The sequence below is a fragment of the Haliaeetus leucocephalus genome, unplaced genomic scaffold, assembly GCF_000737465.1.
Source record: "Haliaeetus leucocephalus isolate CR32 unplaced genomic scaffold, Haliaeetus_leucocephalus-4.0 Scaffold451, whole genome shotgun sequence".
In the NCBI taxonomy this organism is placed as follows: domain Eukaryota; kingdom Metazoa; phylum Chordata; class Aves; order Accipitriformes; family Accipitridae; genus Haliaeetus; species Haliaeetus leucocephalus.
In genome coordinates this window covers 3,914,889-3,937,717 of record NW_010972887.1, presented here as the reverse complement: position 1 = coordinate 3,937,717, position 22,829 = coordinate 3,914,889, and the positions used below count along the sequence as shown (strand labels likewise).

General features: G+C 43.2%; 1 protein-coding gene across 1 annotated transcript in view; it reads right to left on the bottom strand.

Annotated features, from left to right (window-relative positions):
• Positions 1-22,829, bottom strand: part of THSD7B (thrombospondin, type I, domain containing 7B) — a 273,948-nt gene that overhangs the window by 33,933 nt on the left and 217,186 nt on the right. The window contains 2 exon segments of the mRNA XM_010575183.1: positions 3,384-3,537; positions 4,282-4,415. Coding sequence (XP_010573485.1) covers positions 3,384-3,537; positions 4,282-4,415 — 288 coding nt within the window.

Below are 22,829 nucleotides of genomic sequence, written 5' to 3'. Positions count from 1 at the left end.
AAAATATGAGCAGAACACCAAAGGAACTGGAAAAGAATTCTCACCTGACCAAAAGCTTAGGTAAATATCTCAAATAGAAGAGCTACTCAGGCAAAGATGAGGCTGAAATTGTGATTGTTCATTTCTTACAAACTAGAATTTGTCAAGTTTCATAAATCCTCTTTATCTCCAGCAAGCCAAACATGACCAGAGATACAGGAAGATTTCCTGGAATCCTCTTTGGCAGCTGCCTCACAAGCGTGCTACAATTAAAAGTGCCAACTATTTTGATATGAAACGTAAATGGGCTTGAAAAATTGCAGCCAGGATGTACGGTTTTGCTTTTTCATTGCAATATGATGTGATCCTTCAAATTTTTCTGATTACTTAGGGAAGAGAAAGGAGCCATACTTAGAAAACGGGGTTTTGGTGAATATTCAAAAAGCATTTCATACATCCTCAGAAGACAGGCATTTATTTCCAGTTTGGCATGAATCAGAAATCATGCATGAGTACACCAGCTATTGAGCAAAATTCCCTCAAACGCAATTAAGTAGACAGCTCTAATGAGCAAGAGGTTCTATGCACGCAAACTTACCGATGTGGTTTTTGGGCTCCATGGGAAGACATTAAATGCAAGGCTGGAGGCACAACAGGTCTGACCAAAAGACTTAACATGAGATGCAGACTCCTATATTTGGGTGTCTATATGTAGGGTCTCCATGCAAGGTCCAGACCCAAGCTCTCACTTGCAACCAGTGGAGCTATTCAACTGACCATACGTAGCTCTTCCCTTACAGACAAAACGGGATCCTCCATAGGCTTCATTGCCTTTGTAACTTCATTGACAATGTCCACCAGCTTGTGGCCATTCTCAGTGACCACTTTTCCTAGTGGCAACTCAGGAGATGGAGGGTTGCCTTAATTACCCTGGTGCTGGCAATGACTCGCTCCTGGCCACCGCTTTTCCCTCAATCCCTGCCCCATCACACCAGTACCCCCACATATACTGAAGATACACCACCGTCATGGTACAGCCATTCTGCACTTGCAGCAAGCCCAGCGCTTGGCTTGGAGATGTTAAGCATGTGCAGCCTGGGAGGCACTGTGCTGTGTGGTCCTCTCTCAAAACTAAACACAAATAGCCAGATGTCGTGGTTTACCCCCAGCTGGCAACTACCCACCCCCCAGCCACTCGTTCACTGCCCTCCCCATGGGATCAGGGAGGGAATCAGAAGGGTAAAAGTGAGAAAACTCATGGGCTGAGATAAAGACAGTTTAATAGGGAAAGCAAAAGCCGTCCATGCAAGCAAAGTGAAACCAGGAATTCATTCAGCACTTCCCATGGGCAGGCAGGTGTTCAGCCATCTCCAGGACAGCAGGGCTCTGTCACATGAAATGGTTACTTGGGAAGACAAACGCCATCACTCCAAACGTCTCCCCTTCCTCCTTCTTCCCCCAGCTTTATGTGCTGAGCATGACGTCCTATGGTCTGGGATATCCCTTGGGTCAGTTGGGGTCAGCTGTCCCGGCTGTGTCCCCTCCCAAATTCTTGTGCCCCCCCAGCCTCCTCGCTGGTGGGGTGGGGGTGAGAAGCAGAAAAGGCCTTGACTCTGTGTAAGCACTGCTCAGCAGTAATGAAAACATCCCTGAATTATCAACAGTTTTCATCACAAATCCAAAACAGAACCCCATACTAGCTACTCTGAAGAAAATTAACTCTACCCCAGCCAAAACCAGCACACTGGAGTAGCTATAAAAGGGAGACAGCACTGCTGTAAACTCATCAAAAGGAGGGTTTTATCTGTCCATAAAACTTCAAGCTGTTTATTGCCTCGTATCTGGACAGAACTATTTAAACACATGCTCCATCAGCACACAGTCATCTCAGTTTCACAACAAAGCATTGCAGAACAGCTTGTGAAAACATATTGTTCAGTTAATTGCATTGGCATACAGATGCCCTCACATTTATGAATTAACATCTACCATGGCAAAAGGATGTACAAGCAGACACAGGGACTGTGGCTCTCGGCCCTGTGACTGCCAAGAGCTACGCTGCCTGATGGAGTGCAGCCCATGAGCTCTGGGCATCCCTTTCCTGCTTCTGTGGGCTACAGGGGCTTCACCATTGCCAAAGAGGAGCCTTCAGGGTGTCTTAAGGATACTAGGGTGCTTAAAGCTTCAAGCAGTCCTTCGTAACCAACTGACTGCCACCAAGGCACCTGAAAAATACCCAACGGCCTTGAGGATCTCTGCATTAGTTTAGCGCATGCTAAAAGGAGGAAAATCTATCTCTGAAAAAAAAGTCAACGGCAAAGAAACAGCCCAACCACAGTGGGACTTTGAAAGGTATCCAAGCGTCTGTATCGGTTGCAAGAGCATTATACTTCATCAAAGCTATGCTGCTCAGGAGGAGGCAAATGCAGGAAATGAAACACAAGATTTTATTTGACATGTTCTTACTGAGTATATTGATATGCTACACAAAATATTACGGAAGGAAATTACCTGTGTCAGCAGTAGTATAAATACCTGTCCAATAACCACTGAGACTTTTGATAATGGCCCTGTTAACACTGGGGCAATGAATATATGTTTGTCACTTAAATACATCAAGCAAGTCTATTAAAAAAACCCTGAGATTAAACCTGGCACCTATTTCAACACCGATCAGAGAGAAACAATAGGTTTGAAATGACATGCTTTGAGGCCAGAGAGTTTTCACAAGACAGAATTTGCAGCTTCTTTCCATCTTGCACACTTAGGAAAACACAGAGCACTTGGCAGTGGCTTGAATCCCTGCATAATTCACAAAGTTTTGAGTATTTCATGACATGACAAATTGTTCAGGCATCTTGCTGCCATGCCCTTCTGTTGCTGTTGCCTCAAATCTTCCCTCAAGGTTTTGAGGAGGAGGAGACGCTGGACAGAAATAGCGTCTGTTGGGAAGGGAGAGCTGTCATTCCCTCAGGCCTAAGACCTGTCCGGAGGAGTGCCACCACCACGGTTTACCGGCAGGTTGTTATGGCAGTCGTGTATCACTCACAGAGCTCTCCCTTGCAAATATTTCCTAACACAGACAGCCCTTACTGCAGCTAGAATACCAGTCCCTTCACCCACTCTGCTTGTGGGTCCTCTCCCATAGACCAAGCAGAAGGATGTGTTGAATCAACTGTCACAGTAATAACTCTGTGTTTTACTAACTAACTTTCTATAGCTCAGCCTCTATAGAAATACAAGTATCTCCAGATTCAACCATGCTGGCAGGATCCATTAAACCTGACCTCCCTCAGAAAATACTTTACTTTGTTAGAAACTAACTATCTCATGAAACAGTTGAAGGGCAGAGAAGACCGACGTGTGAGGAACGTTGCCACAGAGACACAAGCAGGAGAGCCTACCTGCGGACACTTGCTCCACTGTCCCCAGTCAGACACCGCACACTCACTGGGACAGTACAAGCTACACTTCTGCGTTAGATCTGGGATTTCAGCCTGATTACACAGTGCGTTGGGCACAGTCTCCCCTCCGTGGTCCTCAGCAGTACTCACACACCTACACAGAAAACAGACATTTTCATTAGAGGATCACCAGCGTACTACAGAAGTGATGGATATCAACAGGTCTGCTTGACCCCATATAGGACACTACATGTAACACAATAGCTATACGCAGCACGGCTGGTCAAAAAGCAGAACTAATCATTTTAATGCAAATCAAAACCAGCTACATGCATGACACGCTTTTGTTACTCTCAGATTTCAGTAACTACTTTCAATAAACATTTCAAACTTCATACAGAGGGATTTTAACTTTGATCGGCTGACAGATGAGCGAACAGAAAATGACAACCAGCAAGAACAAACCTTTGTGCTTCTGCTAGTAACATCCGAACATTTGGAAATAACTCAGCATTTCCCCGTGCCTGGGGAATGAATATTCACTAATAATGAACGCCACTCCAGCGTGTGCAGTGCCATTACTTGGGGAAAATGTTAGCAAATCAGAATATGGAGGTTTGCACCTCAGGGGGCTTTATGCATATATGGCATTTAGGTTGAAGAATTCTAATTTAAACATCATGCCTTCTTCCTGAAAGATGTCTTGATCGTAACACAAGGCTGCACCTATGAGATGCTTTTCCTGTAAAACATTGCACATAAATGCATGTTTCTTTTAATTTGAAATACACTGGACTCAGCAATGTACTCACTGTCAGATGGCCAGATATTGCAGCTTTATGCAAGTATGTATCAGGTCTTTTTAATCTGGAGTACCTGTGCTTTTGTCTTCACGCACCTGACTTTCCTCGTTTGTATTCCTTCTCCACAGTGGAGGGAATTTTGTTCGCTGTTGATTTTGCACGGAGACCACGGTTCTACTACCCAAGAATACTGATTGCACTCGCTGTCGCATGGGACTGCCTCGTACACCTGCCAGGAGAAAGAATCAAAACTGTTCATTTGAACTATCCAGGTTAGCACCTCTGCAGAAACGCCTCAGCCAAACTCAGGAAAGAGTATGCTGAAAAATATTCTGGCTTACACTCTTTATGCTAAGGGTGTTGTAATAGCTTTAAGTTCATTTATTCATTATTGACTTGCCAAGGGATTTTTAAGTATATAATAAACAGGAGTATGCATGCAGCATCTTACGAAGCAGGATAAATAACAGCTATTTCCTGCAGCCAGAAGAGGAACTCCATTACAATTTCATTTGCTCTGACTGCTCTCGCTATAATCTATCACATGTCATTCACCAGGACCGTAGGTACTGCATCCTTTTGTGTTTCGGAAGGTACAAACTTAAAATCAGCACTCATTTACATCTGGTTCTAACATATCCTTGTGAGTAATTTACCATAAAAGAATGAAATTTCATGCGTCCTACAAATTTCATTTTTATACACAAAAACCGTAAATGCTTTTCTCCCAACAAGTGACTTATCTCTAACACATCTCCTAATCAAACATGACCATGTATTCAACTGAACTATGGTATCTATGTAGAGAGAAAAATACAGCCAAAAGCTTGATAAACATTTTTAAAAGGTGCCAGATATTCAGGTTGTTAGAAGCAGCACACTGAAATATAGTACATTTAGGTTTAAACAAATGAATGCATCAACAGTTCTATTACAGTAATGAATAAAAGTTATTTATTTTAAATCCAGTTTGTCTGCAGAAGCTGGTTTGAAGATACAGTGTTCTCTGCTGCTTTGTAAGAAGCACAATGCTCTGCCCTGGAAAAATACAGCGCACCTAAAATTTCTTTTTCCGCACACCAAAATCTCCTTGGCCTTGCTGCTGTGGAGCCATTCAGTTCTCACCACTAAAATAACTGTAAATCTATGGCCTTCCTCCCAACTACTCTCCCCCCCCCCCCAAAAAAAAAATAATTCAGCCACAGGTTTAATAATTGATAGCTTAATTTTAAAATAGCAGATTACAACAATGCATGTTGTGGCCACAAAAATAAAGAAACCTTATGTGCAACATTTTGGAGGTGGGGGGGGACAAGGAGATCGAGATACCAGTCTGAAAACAAAACTGATGCCCCATCAGATAATTACATTCATATCAAACAAAAAGAAGGTAACTTGCTAAAGAAAACCCCTCAGGAACAGAAAATGTCAGAAACTAATTTTAACTGTGGGTCTGCCTATACATTGTGCATAGATTTAGCAGAGAGGAAAGAGTAAGAGAAGCTGAAAAATGCAAAATACGTGAAGAAGAAAAGAAAGGAAAGAGGGAAACAGAAGTCGGGACTGGTGGGGGCAAGCACGGCATGAACTAGTAAGAGCATCACATTTCATGCAGAGGAAAGGGAAAGGGAGGGGAACGAAGAGGGCAAAGGCAGTAGTATGATTAGTACCATTTTTCCCACATATTACTAAGCACAAATTCTTTTTCACGGTCTGTGCACAAATAACATGAACGAACGTGCAAAATTTATTAGGACTACTATGCCAGGGATGAAATACGTACAGCAATAACGTTTGGTACAACTACCTTCTTGCACAAGTGAGCGGGGTCACCCTGCAGCTTTTTGGGGGAGCGCGAGAGGTGCGCGACGTTTCTAGCGTCCGCTGGGCCCGCACGAAGCTCTTCGAAAGATCACAGTGCACCTCAATCGCTCGCTATGGGCTAACGATTTCTGCATGCCGAGGCGGTGGTATTTGGCCTAACTATATGATATATAGGTATCTATGTACTGTACAAAGTGCATATAGAGGCTAAGTTTCCTAGACTGAGCGAGCAGTACCACAAATGCCACTAATTAACTGTGCAGCCATGCTCATTAACACTAACTGGTGTATGCAAGAGCAAAGAGAGAAAGTACCCGCTGAGCGGGACCCGTGCTCAGCATCAGCAAGCGGGGAGCCCGCAGGCTCGGCGAGATGCGGCAGCACACCGAGCCCGGCACGAAGCCACCGTCCTGCCCCGGCCAGCCTGTCATCGTTAGAGAGTTACTGACTCCTGCAGCCATTTCCCTGCACGCGCCGGGGGGAGAAGAACAATCCCTCTTTAGGCACCGCAAAGCCTTCACGTTCCCCCAAGACAGCCAGGAGATGGATGTAGAGAGAGGGAGTATTTATCAGTTTCCCTGCTCTGTGGGGGGGAAGGAAAAACTACACTCTGCCTGTGCTGTCTGACAAAACATACTGCCGTCTGCAGGAGACGATTAGTTGAAGAGGGAAATGTGCGCTTTAGGCATGATCAGAGTCTCCCTTGTCGCAGAGGGGAGGCAAAACCAAGAGAGAGAGAAGCGCCAAACTTCACAAGAACTGGCTGCCGGCAGGCAGGGAACCTGCAGCCCGGGGAGGAGATATCTCACTGGGCAGTGTTAAGGGAGGTAAAATTTATTAATAAGTTTATTAAGAGCTGGGTGGGTGCCTGTTCCTGCTCTTTAGACTTTTGGAGAGAAAGACGAGGTTGGGAGAGGCTGGGAGGTGACGGTGCAGGTGCTGCCTGCTCCCCTCCACGAGCACGGCAGGGCAGCTGGGGCAGGCACAGCGGAGTGGCTTTAGGGATTTAAGATTCTTTTCCTTGCTCTAATTAATAACCCTTCCTCAGGGTTAGAGGATAGCACTGTGAATCCCACAGGTCACGACACGAGCACTGCCAGCCTTTCAGTGCTCACCCTGCCTGCAGCAAGCAGCCTCTGCTCCTCGCCTGGACGAGACCAAGAGCTTGGAAATCCCTGCTCGTTGTCTCAGTGACCTCTCAATGCTCTGCATTACAATCTGTTAACCTCAGACCTCTCCGAACGAGCAAAGTCCACCTGCAGACAGCAGTAGAGGCCTAACACCAGGAATTTACCACAACTGCATTTCCGTGGTCAAAACCTCCTGCGGCATTTACCTGATGTGATTTCTGTGTAAGAAAACCAGCAGGGGCTGGGCAGGGATGGGATGCCACGTGAACTAAAATCTAGCCGATGAAACGTGTGAGGACAAAACAGAGATCCCATATGCAGTGACACAAATACACGTGATGTGAAGTGATACTTCAAATGCACTCTTTCAAGAGCAGGCAGGATTGCAATAATAAAGCCATTAGTAGAGCATTTGTATTCTGCTGTCTAATCGTGTCAAGCTGGTACGATTACACGTGAAGCCCCATCAGCTCTGCTCCTGCAACAGACATCCCGCTCTGCACCAGAGGGCACACAGCGCTGGCCGCGCGATCCCTGCCGTACCTTAATACCCAGGGGGTTTGCCGCTGACCCATTCGGCACTTCCAATTTGGTCACGATTCCCAGGTTACACTCGCCACCAAAACCCCGAAATATAATTGTAACAAATAATCCTAAGTTATTGTGCTGACACTATTGCATGTCCCGTCTGCGAACAACCTCTCTCCTCTGCCCTGCATTGGTGCCGAGCAATGCCATCTCCGGTAGAACCTCTGAGACGCCGGGAAGGTGTAAATAACCACCATGCGTCATTGGGAGGGACAGATTTCTTCAGAGCGAGTTACAACGTGTATCGGTTATACTCCGTTATGCTTTTAAATGGGAGTCTCAAAGAGATGCAAGATTTCCATGGGTGAAACTCTGTGGGTATGCATTTCGGAAGCTGTGAATATAATTTGTGACTCTACCTTTGCATTTAAAAAACACGGTGATGTGGCATGTGTTCCTTTCCTCCACAGGAAAATGTTTTCCTCCTGTTTCTCTCTCCTGGCTTGCCATCATTTGTTTTCAATCACTTCCAATTCCTCTTTTCTTGTATTTAAAAAAAACCAAACCAACAAACCTTAAAGCCTTTCATCCCTATCTTTTGCTAACAGCTGTGGTACTTAAGGAGGTCAAACAGATGATGTTCTTGATTTTGCATTTTCAAAGGATTTCGGCTAAGCCTTGCTGCTCTTTGGGTCCCACCAACCAGGGGAACCTGGGATCACTTCTCACCTCCTGGCTCCATGGGAGCACGCTGCCCTGACCCTGAACAGTGGTGTCCTCACTCCTCACCCGACCCAAAGTGCCTGAGCCTGAGGAGGTTGGGATGTGCTCCCGTGGATCCCTGGCTGCAACACAGAGCGTGTCAAAGCTTCAAATCAGACACAGTCTCAGTATCCTGGCCCACATCACATCTGCCATCTGCTACCTCAGCTGCGGACACAGAAGTCTCTTGTCCAGCTACTCCACTTCTCCCAAGCACAAAGACAACAGTTCCTTTGAAAATCCACCTAATGCTCAGCCTTCCCCAAACATGCAAACCCACGATGACAATGCATTTACAAAAACCTTCAGACTGAGCCACCCAACACACGTACCAAGCTGTACTACCACAATCCATCTCCTGAAGGACAGAAACTAAATGAAGTCCATGTGATGGGCACAGGGGCCCTTTGTTCTGCACTGCTCGGGGGGGAGAAAGATGCTGGAAGCTGCAGACACCTGACATGTGTGGAGCTGCAGAGCTCAGCGCCCAGGGGACCAGCCTGGCTCCATCCCTTAGTGCCTTGCCTTTAACCCTTTCAAGAAATAAACACAATCAAAATACTTACAGCATTTTAGGAAATTAACTGCTTTCCTCAATTTTTATTCCTATACACGTGCTAGGGTTTGGGCGCAATGAACCAAGGGGTGAAATGATGCCTGACTGAACTCAATGGGAGTTTTGCCACTGACTTTCGTAGGACCACTGTATCACTCTTTGTAGCCACAATTAACCTGGAATGCATTAAAATCTGAATCCTAAAATCAAGTTGATGGGCACAGTTCTAAATAAATGAAAGGGGAAAAGGACAAAAGCTACTTTTTAAGAGACAAACTGCTATAGGCATGCCCTAATAAAAGAAGCCCGTTCCTATTCACTCCAGTGCAAACCCTGAGTCCTTGCTAAAGTATCTTGACAATGACAGTTACTTCAACAAGATATACAAACATTAATCTATTTTCTCTTTTAATAGCTGATACTTGCATTTTAATGAAAAGTCCAAATATCTAATGACCAGAGCTTTGGTATGAGTTATAATATTGTGTAACTTACTTATTTAAATGTAGGTCAGGAATAATACTGACCTTGCAAAGGTATAGGAACAAGTGCACTTGCTCAACTGATGTGATTCATTAAAAGAAATTCATACCTACACTTCAGGTAGCTTTTCTGATGACCACCTGCAGAGTAAACTAGAATGAGGTTCAACGCTTCTGAAAATCATAGTGACTTCATATTTCAGTGAACATCAAGATTTATTGTCCCTCAAGGTAAATATTGACTCTGGTTTTCCCTCAGTCGATATTTTAACTTTCAAGACAGTAAATCTTGGTGTTCACCTCAACTAAAGTCAATATCTGCTTATTATATTAGAACAACCAAACTGATCATTGTAGCAGTTGCCTGAGACCCTGAGGACAACCTCTGTGCTATTCATTTCTAATAAAAATGGGCTAAATTCTTTGCTAACCTAAGTTCATTTCACATCACTGACCTTATACCAAGGTTACATTAGACCTAATACATCAAAACAGCCAGAACCAAAGAAATAACAACCTACTTTTAAACTATGGAGACCACCATGAATAACACTAAAGCTAGAAAAGATCGCATATAGGAAAGAGAGCTGATTTGCTCTGGTTTGCAAAGACACTTGCTGGTAAGGAAAATCAAGGGCAGATATTAAAACCACTCCTACTGAGACAGGCCAGCAATTTGCTGACTTTTAATACTTCTTGCATACCCACTTTTATGTTCCCTGTGTATCCAGGCTGCAAGAGGAGGCAGCAGTGGGATGTCGCTGTGCAAAAGTGGCCCTCTCCTCCTCTTCCAGCTTATGGCCACCACTTCATGAAATCTGGACCACAGCCAGCACTTCTCTTGCAACCAGCTTGACATGAATGGATCTGGAGCACGGCGGGAAATACAGCTCCAAAGATGTCCATCCATTGCAATTACCTGCAAATTTAACTTCTATGTTGACTCCATCTAGTTCATCCAAATGTCGGTTTTGGTTGTAAGTTGCCCATACGTTAACTGAATAATTTTTATAATGCTCTAATACTGCCTTTGCATTCCATTTAATCCAAACCAGATGATTTTTAATAACGAGCTTCTTTTACTTAATTCTTTAAAACTGAATTCAAAATGGAACACTTACTTTGTTAATTACTTAAGTGCTTGTTTGATTTGGCAGATCTAAGCACGCATTTAAAAGCCTTACTGAATTAACTGTATATCTGAAGGACAAGTACTTGCACATTAACAAACACTACATTACAGAAATGACCTCATTAAAATTTCAACATTAAATGGTTCTCTTTAAAATAAAATTGATTTTATTTCATGCTAGTTTATGTATTGATCACAGTCACCAGAAATATGCTAACCGCTCACCAGTATTAAAACTGATTGAACAATTAATTTTCAAGCAATTTGGATTTTGCAAAGCAGCTGTTTCACTGATGAATACTTGTCTTTAGGTATTTGGATGCTGCAAATAGCCACCAAAATTAAAAAAATATTGCTCAAGAATGACTTACAGCACAAAAGTTTGAACAGATCAGCATGCGGTAAGACTTCTGAAATTATCGGAATTCCTGAAATTTTATGCCTCTAGCAGATACCTGCACAAATATTCATGAAGCAAATTCAGCACTTTTCGTTTTCATTTACACCCAAATCAAAGGAGTTAGTGGTTTTTACATCCTTTGTGGTACGGAAAAAGAAAATTAATTAGACCTTCGCTAACGTTATGAAAAGCCTTCACTGGTGTTGAACCAAGTTTACAGAAAACCTAGACCTGCCTAAAATTTTGTAGCTGGCAAAAGGATGGGATCAATTTTATTCTAAGTACAAAATATGAATTAAGAGTCAGGGCAATAATTACTGTGGCATAGACAGAAAGATGTATCAATTCCTAGTCTCTGCCCTGCAGGCAGTATGGAAGTCCCTACAGAAACAGACCCTTCACCGTTACTCGAAGGGACTAGCCGTGGCGACAGCCTTCAAAAACACTGTCGAAAAATGATTTTCATGGAGTAGGAAGGGTAAAAACAATTATCAATCCTCTGAAGTTTCCCTAGCTCTTGATTATCTATTTATAGCCCGACCCTCAAAACTGCTCAACTTTAATCCTAATTTACACAGGAGAAAACGGAGGATGAAGAATTGAGTGATTTATTAGAGGCTGGTGAGGGAGCCCTCAGGGAGTGGGGGACTGAATCTAGAAATGCCCTATTTCTTGCACTAACTGGATGACATCTCAGCTTAAAATCAGATACTGAAAAGTTCAGATAAAGACATTTCAGGATGAAGCTGTCAAAAAAAGCAGCACTGTAAAATTCTGGCTGTAAAATGAGGAAAAGGAAAAGAGGAAAAATTAGGAAAGCAGCAGAGTATTCTTGCTATAAAGACACCCGGATGCTCCACTTTCCCTCACCATGGCTTCTTGATGCTTTTACTGTATCCAGTCTTTTGCCGGACTTTACAAAATGTTCCCAGTAAATCCCTTATTTTCTTCTAATGGATGATTAAATATGCAAAGACAGACACCGCTGTATTTCAAATTCTTAAGTGCAACAAGTGGAAAATGCCTTGTTTAAAAAGCTAATTGAAGTGAGCTCTGTTGAACCCCAGTCATTACAGCTCACGCTTACAGAACTAACGTGTTACGCAGCAAGGTTTATTAATTCGCATTTACTAGTGGTAAGTGGTTTTATTTTCTGTTAAGATTGGTGCAGGCATTAAAAACACCAAGTTGTAATACAGTAAAGCATGAACGCTCCTTCCTGGAGATTAAAATAAGAAGTTGGCATCATTCAACGTGAGAAAATAAGGGATAATGCGCAACTCCCAGCCCTGAACCTGCCTCCCTGGTTTCACTCAAGGTTTTACTTCACTACAGCCTTTGAGGAGCAGAACACAGCATGGAGTATAACCTTGCAGATATCATGCAGATATGGGGTATTCATTTCTACCTGAAATACTCAGGCAAGACAATTTAGTCTCAGAGTTACACAAAAAAAATGGAGATGTTTAAGTGTGAATGGGAGATGTGAATACAATCCCAAATGGCCAGTTCCTGTGGCTCTGCTTTTTATTTTACTTTCAAAGTATGTTTCTTCACTATCAAGAAAATATTGAACCTAGATGAGATACTACCAAATGCCATTTTACTATTTTGTCAAATATGGGGGCCTAAAGCAAGGCAGAAACTCGTTAGTGAGAGTTTTGGTGCATTTTTGCTGATTCCAGAAGCTCTAGGTGCTGTAGCTTCTGCTGTCTCCTTGTCACAAAATCAGGCAAGCATAGCAATTTTAAGTAGATATAAATAAATCAATGTCCCGTGTTTTTGAAACAGCACATTTTGCTGCAGCTGAAGGATAGTTTCAGGGGTAACAAACAAATGTGGCACCTCTCTGGATGAATCTGTTATGCAGTAATAAAGTTGGATCCAGTTTTAAGGAAAGGAAGGGAAAAAAAGCCTATTGGTGAAGAACAACTTCGAAGCCTCTTTTTACTAAATGAGAACAATAAGATAAGATGAAGACAGATTGCAACACCAACCTGAGCCTTTGTAGATGTCCATGTTAGCAGAGCATGACAAGCAGAAAGGAAAGAAAATTATATATTCATTAGTTTAGCTGCTGTATGATAATATTGCGAAGAAAAAAAAAGCAGAAAATCTGCTTAAAATAAAATTGCCACAATGTAAGGTTGCATTCAATTCTTCAATGCCCCCATCTTTCAAAAAAAAAAAAACCAAAAAAAACCCTTAAGCAGAAATCAGGCATTTATTTGTGAGTGAATGAAAAGCACGACTATGCTGAAGAATAAAGCAGAGCTCATTCAGCTTCATCCAGCAGTCCTTTGGATTTCGTAAGTGTGTCTCACAATCAAAGCCTTAGGAAAATAAAAAAATTAAAAAAAAAAATCCATGAAGCTTAACCTGAAATCTGGTAAGAACCCCCACAATTATGTAATATCAATCAGATACGAAAGGCTTTCAGACATTTAAATCTTAACTGGGTGGCACTGTCTTTAGCGAAGCCTGCAGATGACAAGCAGAAGGCATGCCAGGCAGCACGCAGCCAGCTGGCCTTTATCAGGTGGGACCCGATCTCCACGAACACCATCAATAACTCAAAGTAGATTTCGCTACGGAAAAAATAATTAAATGATAAAAACGCGGTAACATGGGCATACAGCTGTGCGGGGGCGGTGGACACCAAGATCTCCAGGGGTTCGCCGGCAGCGCAGGAGCTGCGCTATTTAAGTCCGTATCAAACCGTCCTGCAGCCTGCAGGCAGCCTCACTGAAACAGCACGGACAACGCAAACATCAGCTTTCACTAACAGAGCCCAGGCAGCCCGGCGCTCCCGCTCCTCTCATCCGATCGAAACGCCAAACGAAGCCCACCCAGGCGTGCGCCTGGAGCCATCGGGCTTGGGGGACACGGGGCTCCTGAGCGAGCCTGCGACCGCCACCGTCCTCTGCCCAGCCAGCCTGCGCTCCCCAACCAAATCACAGCGTTTCAGTAGGTCAAAAACCTGCCCAGTGTGATATGAGCCAGTGATTACTAGATCCAGGAGCCAAGTCGTCTGTCACATGAAATGAAATAAATGCCGGTACTAAACACAAACAGTCCCAAAGAAGCACTTTCTTTGTAGGCATCTGTACAATAGGCAATTTAAAGAAAAGACCATCAGAGCTTACTGCTAAGTTAAAAATGATGCCTCGGAGACAAAGTTTCAGCCCTAGTCTTTCTTTTAAGAGATTTTAAATCATTTCAAGGTCTAAAACCTTCAAATTGATATTCTATCGGTTTATTTTCACGTCTTAAGCAAGAATGAATTAGCATGGCAGAGCAGTCACACGTTTGTCCTTACATAGTATGATCTTGGACTGACAATTTTTCCACACGAGATTTAAAACCGGTTAGCCAACAAAAACAATTTGATCGATAGCACTATAGACAAGAAATAGAAGAGACAGGCAAGTGTCAGGCAGTTCAAAGTTATGTTTTCTGAAACACACTTCCATGAGACTACACCAAAGGCTGAAAGCAGAGAGAACTACAAACTGCTCCTGGGGCTGCCCGCAGTCACAGCAAGAAACAGTCCAGTTTGAGGTTCCTGCAAAAGCAGGAATAGAAATGCAAACCACCTCGTAATCTGATTGTTTCATTAGGATGAGACTGTCAATCTCTCCCCAGTCCGCTCAGCAGCAGGTCTGATTCCTCCTTAGCAGCATCCGGAGAGAAACGGATGCTCATAGGGAGAGCAGGACAGACGCTGACGGATGAGTGATAGATCCCATAGCTTCAGAGCTCGGAAAGATCACCCACAGCCTGATTTGTAACTGGAGCTGGAAAATTTTTCTTAGAAGAGCAAGTTACTGCAGAAGCCAGGATATTTGACAGCCTGTTGCATCGCATATTTGTGGTAGCTGTCTTACTGCCAAGACAGGCAGATGTTAGTACTGTGTTTAGATGCGGCATTAACTTGAGCAATTTTCTCTGTATAATTACAGGTAACGCAGACCTCCTAGCAGTGCTGCTGAGAGGCCAGCCTCGTGACAAGGCAGCTGAATTCACAGATTTGAAGGCAGCTACAATCACACCACTGCACACTTAGAAATTCTGCAATTGTTACAATCTGACAGTTTTTATTGATATTTCTTACAGGAGGATCCAGATGGGAAAGATTTAGGCACAGAAAAGCCGGGTTTTCTTTCCCAAATGCATACCTTCAAGAAAAGTGATGTGCTGCAGAGAGAAACCGTGCTTCTACCTGTGACCGCTCCCCAGCAAGAACATCCATATTTAATAAACTAAAGGCTCCCTTGAGCCAAAAGTTAAATTCTACCCAACCTACTTCAAACATCAGAGCGCACGTATACTATCCCCTGAGCCAAAAGATAAGAGGGAAGTGCTTCCGAGCCACTACCTTGCGGGGTAGCTGGTGTCTCTGTAGTTCTGGGTATCTTTCTTCTGCATTTCCATTCCTTTCTTTCAGAGCAGGGAATATATATTTTCACATTCCTACATTTCGGTCATTGGCCCGTATTTTGAGGTTAAATGCTTTACATGGACCTGTACAAATTACATGAATCAATGGAAAGTCTTCTACTGACTTCCACTGTTTGGGTCATGCTATAGCAGGCAAGAAACATCTGAACATTTATAGGTATATCACTAAAATTTAGGAAAAAAAAGTATTGATCATGGTGAATTTTTGCGGCAGTACCTATTTATTTAAAATGTACATCAACAGTGCCTATATATATTGCTGGTTAATGAGAAGCTATATAAAAACCAAACAGACATTTTTGGAATAGATCAGACCAGGAACGACTGCATAACTCTACACATGCACTTGTTCATGCTCCGCAAACACCAGCATCTAGCGCATAGTTATGTTTCCTTTGTACCTTGCTTTTAAGGATTTTAGGAGTGTCTAACTATTGGAACCCTACCAGCAAACAGAACTCCTTATTTGTTCATGTACCAGTGGGTAACGTACCCCGTAATAACCACCACCAGCGCACCAAGTCCTGCTCTGTACCACTGCAGCATTCAGGAAGGGTATGTCAGGGCACGAGTGATTCAGCAGTTCTCACACCTCTGCCATTCCCCGGAGCACCACCTTCACGCATCCATGATTCTGGAAATAATGGAGTGAAAAAGGCTGTTTCCCTAAACAGTAAGTAAAAGGAGAAAGTAGAAAGTAAATGCATATGGAGACTACGCAACACAGCTGTGCTTTGCAGTGTGTCGTACACACAAACCGCTCTACCTGAAACCTTTCAGAGAATTAAATAATGCAACAGAGCAAAGAGCATGTGGTATAAATTAGAGGACACAGTAATTTAAAGATCATGCAAAGGGTCTAAAAGAAAGTATTCTCTCAGCCCATAGCAGATGAGAAAGAGAGGAAAACTAAAAGGCAGAGGCAAGAAACTGAAGTTGAGTGGCAGATCTGAAAGGAACTGAAGAGTCAAAGAAATAAAGAAAAGGGAAACACCATTACTCATCACAGAAACCACACAGAGAAAGCCCAACACTAAAAATAGTCAATTTACGATAGAGGGAATTGTAGGAAATGAAAGATCACCAATGGGGTGAAGGAAAGAAAGGCGAGACAAACTTTTAGTGATGGGCACTGGCTCGGAAAGTTTGGCCAACAAGGAGGGCAAACGTGAAGAGACACTTGAAATAACTTCTGGGGCAATGGGGTTATTTAGGAATGATGGAGACAAGATTGCCCAGCATTCTTCAGAAGATGCAAGGCGAGAGAGCTGGAGGAGGAAAAGGAAAAAAAACCAGTGAACTGCATAGCAGTCAGATAAACTTTTATTCTTGGAAAAATATTTTCCTACAGACATTATCTATAAGCAGCAGAAAATGACAAGGAGATGAGTAGCAGGCAGCATGGGTTTGTCAAGAACAAACTGTGTGAAATCATTCTGATGTTCTTCGGTAACAGGATAACAGATGCTGTGGATAGGGATGAAATGGCAGGTATTATGTTGACTTGAGTAAGCCTTTCACACTACCTCTCAGGCTAAGAAAATACGGTCTGGGTGAATCCAATACTCGGTGAGTACAAAGTACGTTGGAAAATCATACTCTGAATAGTTAATAGTGTAAAACGGGCAAGAAACCTCACGCGTGGCTCTACAGAGCTTTACATTCTGTATCCAGTCATATTCCTTGTTTTCACTAATTTGGGGCTGATGGATTGAAAATTATTGTTACTGACTCTGCAGATGCTTCCAAGGCAAGAGGGACAGTGACGCAACAGGAGGACAGGAAGAAAATTCAAAATGGGCTTTATGAATTGGAGAAATGGACTGAAAAACGGGTTGAAAGAGAAATACAGAACTACAGCAACAAGAGATCGACCAGTCAACAGCGCGAAGACAGGATGAGAGACAACCAGCCCCTTAGTGGTTAACACTGCCCTGGTTCCAGAAGTTGTAGAGAACCATAAAGAGAATGTGATTCAATAATAACATAAAAAGACAAGGCAAATGTAGAGTTTGTAAAACACTGAAGTACCATTTCAGCTATGGCACAGATTTAGCTTGGGAAGCGTGTCCAGATGCGTGCACCCAAGTTTATGAGGAATTTGAAGGATTTGAACCAACTGAGAGCCAACAGATGACAGTAAGATTAAGAAGACCAGAATCAAATTGCCAAGGTGAGAGATAGCATTTCCACTGTTGCTTTACAGGTAAACATTTAAAACACCAGCATAATTAGTGACAATCTATACCATGGCAGGTCTGTCAATGAAGCATGGTATCATTGTCAGATAAAATAGCAATACTGAGCCATAAAAAGAAATAACTCTTCTGTATCATACCAGATGCAGAGTAGCAGAAAGATACCTGAGAGAGCTTTAAAGAGATATTCCAGCAGCTTGAAACCATCTATCTGCAGCATCACTGAGCTCTGTGCTGGCTAATTCAGTGCTGCCTTGAATAAATCACAGACTGCCAGACTGTATCTTGGAAACCAGGGACTCTCTTATACCTCATACTGGAATAGGGCGGTGAAATTACCATTATATTAAATATTAACAGCACTGTTATCACACTGCTTACAGTCCTAGCTCCTCCTTGTAAAAGTAACATTGACAATGACAGTGGTTAAAGAAACCCAGAAAAATAATTCAAGGTCTGTAAAGCTTGCCTAAAAGTAACAAAATAAAGAATCCTACCTCTTTGGTTCAGGTGCGGGGTGGGGAAGAGGAGACTCGACCATTTTGGGGAATATACAGAGAGGATTTCTCTTAGAAGAGCTCTTTTTAAGCTAGCAGTTAAAGATATATGTTCCCAAGACTGAGAATTGTAGTTAGACAAATTCATATTCAAGTTATGAAAAAGAGGGAACTTTTCAGGCATGAAGGAAATTAATTACTGGATCACCTTATCCAGGGTAAATCCTCCTTCAGAGGAAGTGTGTGCCAAGGTGGGGCGCCTTTCTACAAACCTGCTCCAACTCCACAGGTAGGCAGGGATTTGACTGCAGTCACGTAGCTTATGCTATACAAGAGGTCAAAACAGACCACCATCATCATCATGGTATACACCTAGTCTTAGGATCTCTGAATGAGGAACTCCACACAAGACCTCTAAATCATGTATTAAACATTAAGGGAGCACCACATTTCTTAACCCATACTACACACTTAAAATATAAATTGTACATTAAATTTGAAGGGATGCCTGTGTGGATTTTACACACATTTTGAGAGGTTGTCAAAAAAAATAATTCTACATTATAGACCAGAAGTGCATTGGAGTTCAGCCAGTCCGTTTGTCATCCGATAAATGTTGATCGCACAAAGATGACAATATTTTATTTACTGCATCAGCTCTAGCTACTAAATCATAACCAAGAGAGGAGCTGGAATTGAGAAGAGAGAACACCTTTTAGCTAGGTCATGATGTTGCCAGTAGCATGCACAATGGAGGAGGAAAACAAAAAAAGCAATCATTTAAATAAAGCAAACACTCTCTTGGCTGCATCTGTTCATCAATGACTTCTGCCATTTCTCAACTGTAACTCTGCTGTGGGTAAAATAGATGGCATACTTGGAAATGCAAGTTGGACCCTCCTGCCTCTGGATAGAGGCTTCCAGGTCTTTGGTTTGCTTCTCAGCCAACAGCTCCTGCTGGTTTTTGTTACTAACACCCCTTGCTTAGCAATGCATCCGTGTCCCTCCTGACACAGGTCAGTGTGTGGTACCTGGCACATGGATAAGTGTATGCATGGACATCACTAAGAATAAATATGAGCTGATCGACAGGAAAGTGAAAAGAAAGAAAACAGGAAGAACAATTGTAATTGCATGTGAGCAAAGAAGGGCAAATATTCACTGTACAGAAATGCATTTCAGTGAAAAGAAGAAAAAGAAGAGAAATGTGGTAACAAGGAATGCTGGCAGTGACATAAAAGGGGTAAAGGCAAGGAAAAGACAAAGGAAAATACTAGAGGAAGAGGCTCTCTGTGTTTTACAAACACTTGACAAAGTACAACACAAAGCAAAATACGTCTGAGGCAGGACAGAGGCACATGGAGAGGCAATGCCAAAGGTAGTTTGCAATAGGAAATACATGGAGCCCTCCTGGGCTCTACTTCAGCTGTTTCTTTGTGGTTTGGTGAGTCCTGTAACAGCTTCTGATTACGTGAGACACGTGCAAAAGATCAGAATACTTGGAAAAGAAGCAATGTTTAAAAGGCTAATGCTTTTATACCTATCAACTGACAGTTTAATATTGACATTAGTGCCATCATTTGCTCTACTTACGAAAAATAGACAAGGCTCCCATGGTTATTTTCAGCTTATTGTACAACGTCGCTTTTGGAAATCTTTCAGTGAGCAATGCAGGCGTTAGAGTCAAGCTGCATCCGCTTTGTATCAAAGCTTCTCCCACAGTGCAGCTGCACATCAGCGTGTAGGGTCCAGGCCCATACGTTTCTACGGTTGCTTTAGGCCTGCTGAGCCAACAGACTATGCACCCAAATCCTCCTTGCCCATGCATGCTGAACTGGGAAACAATCCACATTACATTACCTTTCATTTAGACTGATAAATAACTTAGAGATGAATACTAGACAGAAAGGAAAGTAACTGCTCACTCAAACTTGCTTTTAAAAATACTTAAGCATGGCATTAAATTTCTCTCAGTGTTTATCATATAGACATCAGACAGTTTGCAAATAACATTTTTAATCGCCAAATGTTGACAGGGCTAGACTGTGAAAGACCGACATACAGCACATCATTGTTTCAGATGGGTATAGAGAAATACACCCTGGGTAGAGATCACTAAAATACACTGCATTTGGTATAAGTAATAGTTTGGGTTGGTTTTGGAGTCTTTTTTTTCAGATGGTGTAATGGACTAATCCAGCTGCCTTCTGTTACCTTCTATAATATCAACAAAAATGATCAGAGAGGAAAAGTGCCAAACAAATTCCCTCTTGTGCACCATGGAGATGATAAAAAACCCAATCAACTGAGTAACACTGGTATTTCTGCTTGTGTATATTTAGACATGGAAATACTTTTCTTGATAAAACCAAAAGACATTACAATTTGGAGGAAAACAGAAGCCTGAGTTAACATGTTTCCCTCTTAAATACCATGAACAATGTTTCTCAAGGATAATGCCTGACCTTCTAACTTGGGCAAACGCTGGACACCAATGATGCCAAACGAGGTTTATCACCATGACGGTCAGCAAAACCCAGGATATTCAAAATAAACAACCTGAACCATGAAATTTATGCCCCTCTGTTCCTGCCTGACTTCCTCATGTTGGACAGAGGGCTCTGGACCAGGACGTGCTCCTGTTAAACACAAGGAATGTGAGCGGGCGGCTGCAGTGCGCTGCCAGCCGGCCGGCCCTTCATGAACATCTCCGAGTTGAGATTTCCCACACAAAAGAAAAGGGGATTTCTCTTCCTCACTCATCCAGAGAAAATGATTACGGCTGCACCTGAACACCACAGAGTGAAAACAACGCAACTAAGGAAAAAGCCTTATTGCACACTGGGCAGGAGCTGCATGGTTTTACACAACTTGCAGAAGACATCAGAGATGTCCCCACTGCTGGCACTTGAGATTTCCACCCAAAACCAGGAACGTGTACTCAGAAATGCCACCTCTCCGGTGCAGAAAGCCATCAGAGCCACCCAGCACTGTTGTTGCAGCCCCTTAGATCTGGCACAAAAGCAGCAGCAACTTGAAGTTGTTGGCACGTACAAAAGAGCATGAGGAACCACGGCATTCACATGGTCAACCTGAGAGAAAGGGGCCTCAAATCTCCTACCTGCCTGCTGGAAAAGATGCTTTGATGCTTTCCACAAATTACAGTCTTCAAGTTTTTTGCACTCCTGGTGTCAACAAGACACATCACCAGTGGGGAGGACTGGGGCAGAGAAAATGCCAATAACTGACACGGGGGCAGAGAAAATGCCAATAACTGACACTATTTTAATGGCTGTGCTTTTAAGACCTCCTGAGGATGAGGCTAGATGCCACAGTGGGTAAAATACCCCTTTCCTTGGGGACAAATTATGGGACGCTTAAAGAAAATTAGGTTAGGTACTGAAGGAAGACCCCAGTGGTCTCCGGCACAGGTATGTGTAATGGCAGCTTTAAAATACAGAGAACAAACCAGGATACAATAAGATAAGATTATCTTTGCTGGGTGCAGTAATACATGCAGTCAGACTTCTTCGTAGCATATCTACTTATAACAAATGACATTTGTAACAATTCTAATGATAAGAATGTATGCTTTTGTTAGGAATTAGCCCCCTCGGTCTGAATGCTTACAGAAGCCTATCTTTCTTGGTGTTCTCACAGCAATGTGATACTAAGCATTCAGACTTTTCTCTGCTGCGTTGTCTCTCTTGGATTGTTTTCTTTGTGAAATTCCATTTAAATGTGCTCTGGGTGCGGCAGAAACAAACATACCTCAGGATAAGTTATAGGCAGTTAGACTGTACTCAGCACAGCTCAGCAAGTGAACGCAGCATAGTTTTACCCATGCAGCATGGCATGGCACCTAACCACTGCTGCCGAGAAGCAGAGGACTTCACTGATGTGACCCCATTTCATCTCTACCGATGACATCACATTGCACCACAAACAAGCCAACGTCTGCGGGCATCTCTGCAGGATGCCATGCTGCAAAGTACAGACGTAGCAATAGCAGAGAGGGGAAGTAAGCACGTCTCCAGTGAGGTTGTGTTTTCCATCGGGCTGGCATGGCAGCAGAGAGGCGAGCACTCATCCGACATGGCAGAAATAACATGGCCATTCCCACACGTGCTGTACAGCATGCACGCAGTTATTCTTCTTCTCCATAGCTCCACTCCAACAGCAGGATTACACGCAGCAGTAATCCACACCCAGGCCTCTGGTAGCACCTAACGAACTTGAGAAACTCTTGAAGGAAGAATTAGTTTGCTCCTGTTTCAATAGCTCTTTCTATCTGAAAAGGGCATTGTTGTATAGGTTGATTAGCTAGGAAGATTTTTCCTTATAGTCAGCCTCTATCTCCACTCTTTTAATTCCACTCCATTACCCTTGCTACACCCCTGGGCCCCATGCTGTAGAACCACTGTCTTTCTTTGATATTTACACCTTTTACGCGTTCAGGAACTGTTACGAACCCCCACAGACACCACTCAGCCCCAGATGCCTTTTCACACCAGTGTTTGGCTCTTCCCACTCCCCTAGCAGCTGGATAATACAGCTGGCGTTAAATACAGCACAAACTCCCACTCAGAAACAGCCTGGGCAGCACAGAGGGGCTGCATGCCCCCCCCCCCCCCCCCCCCCCCCCCCCACCTCCTCTCTATCGCCCACGCCCC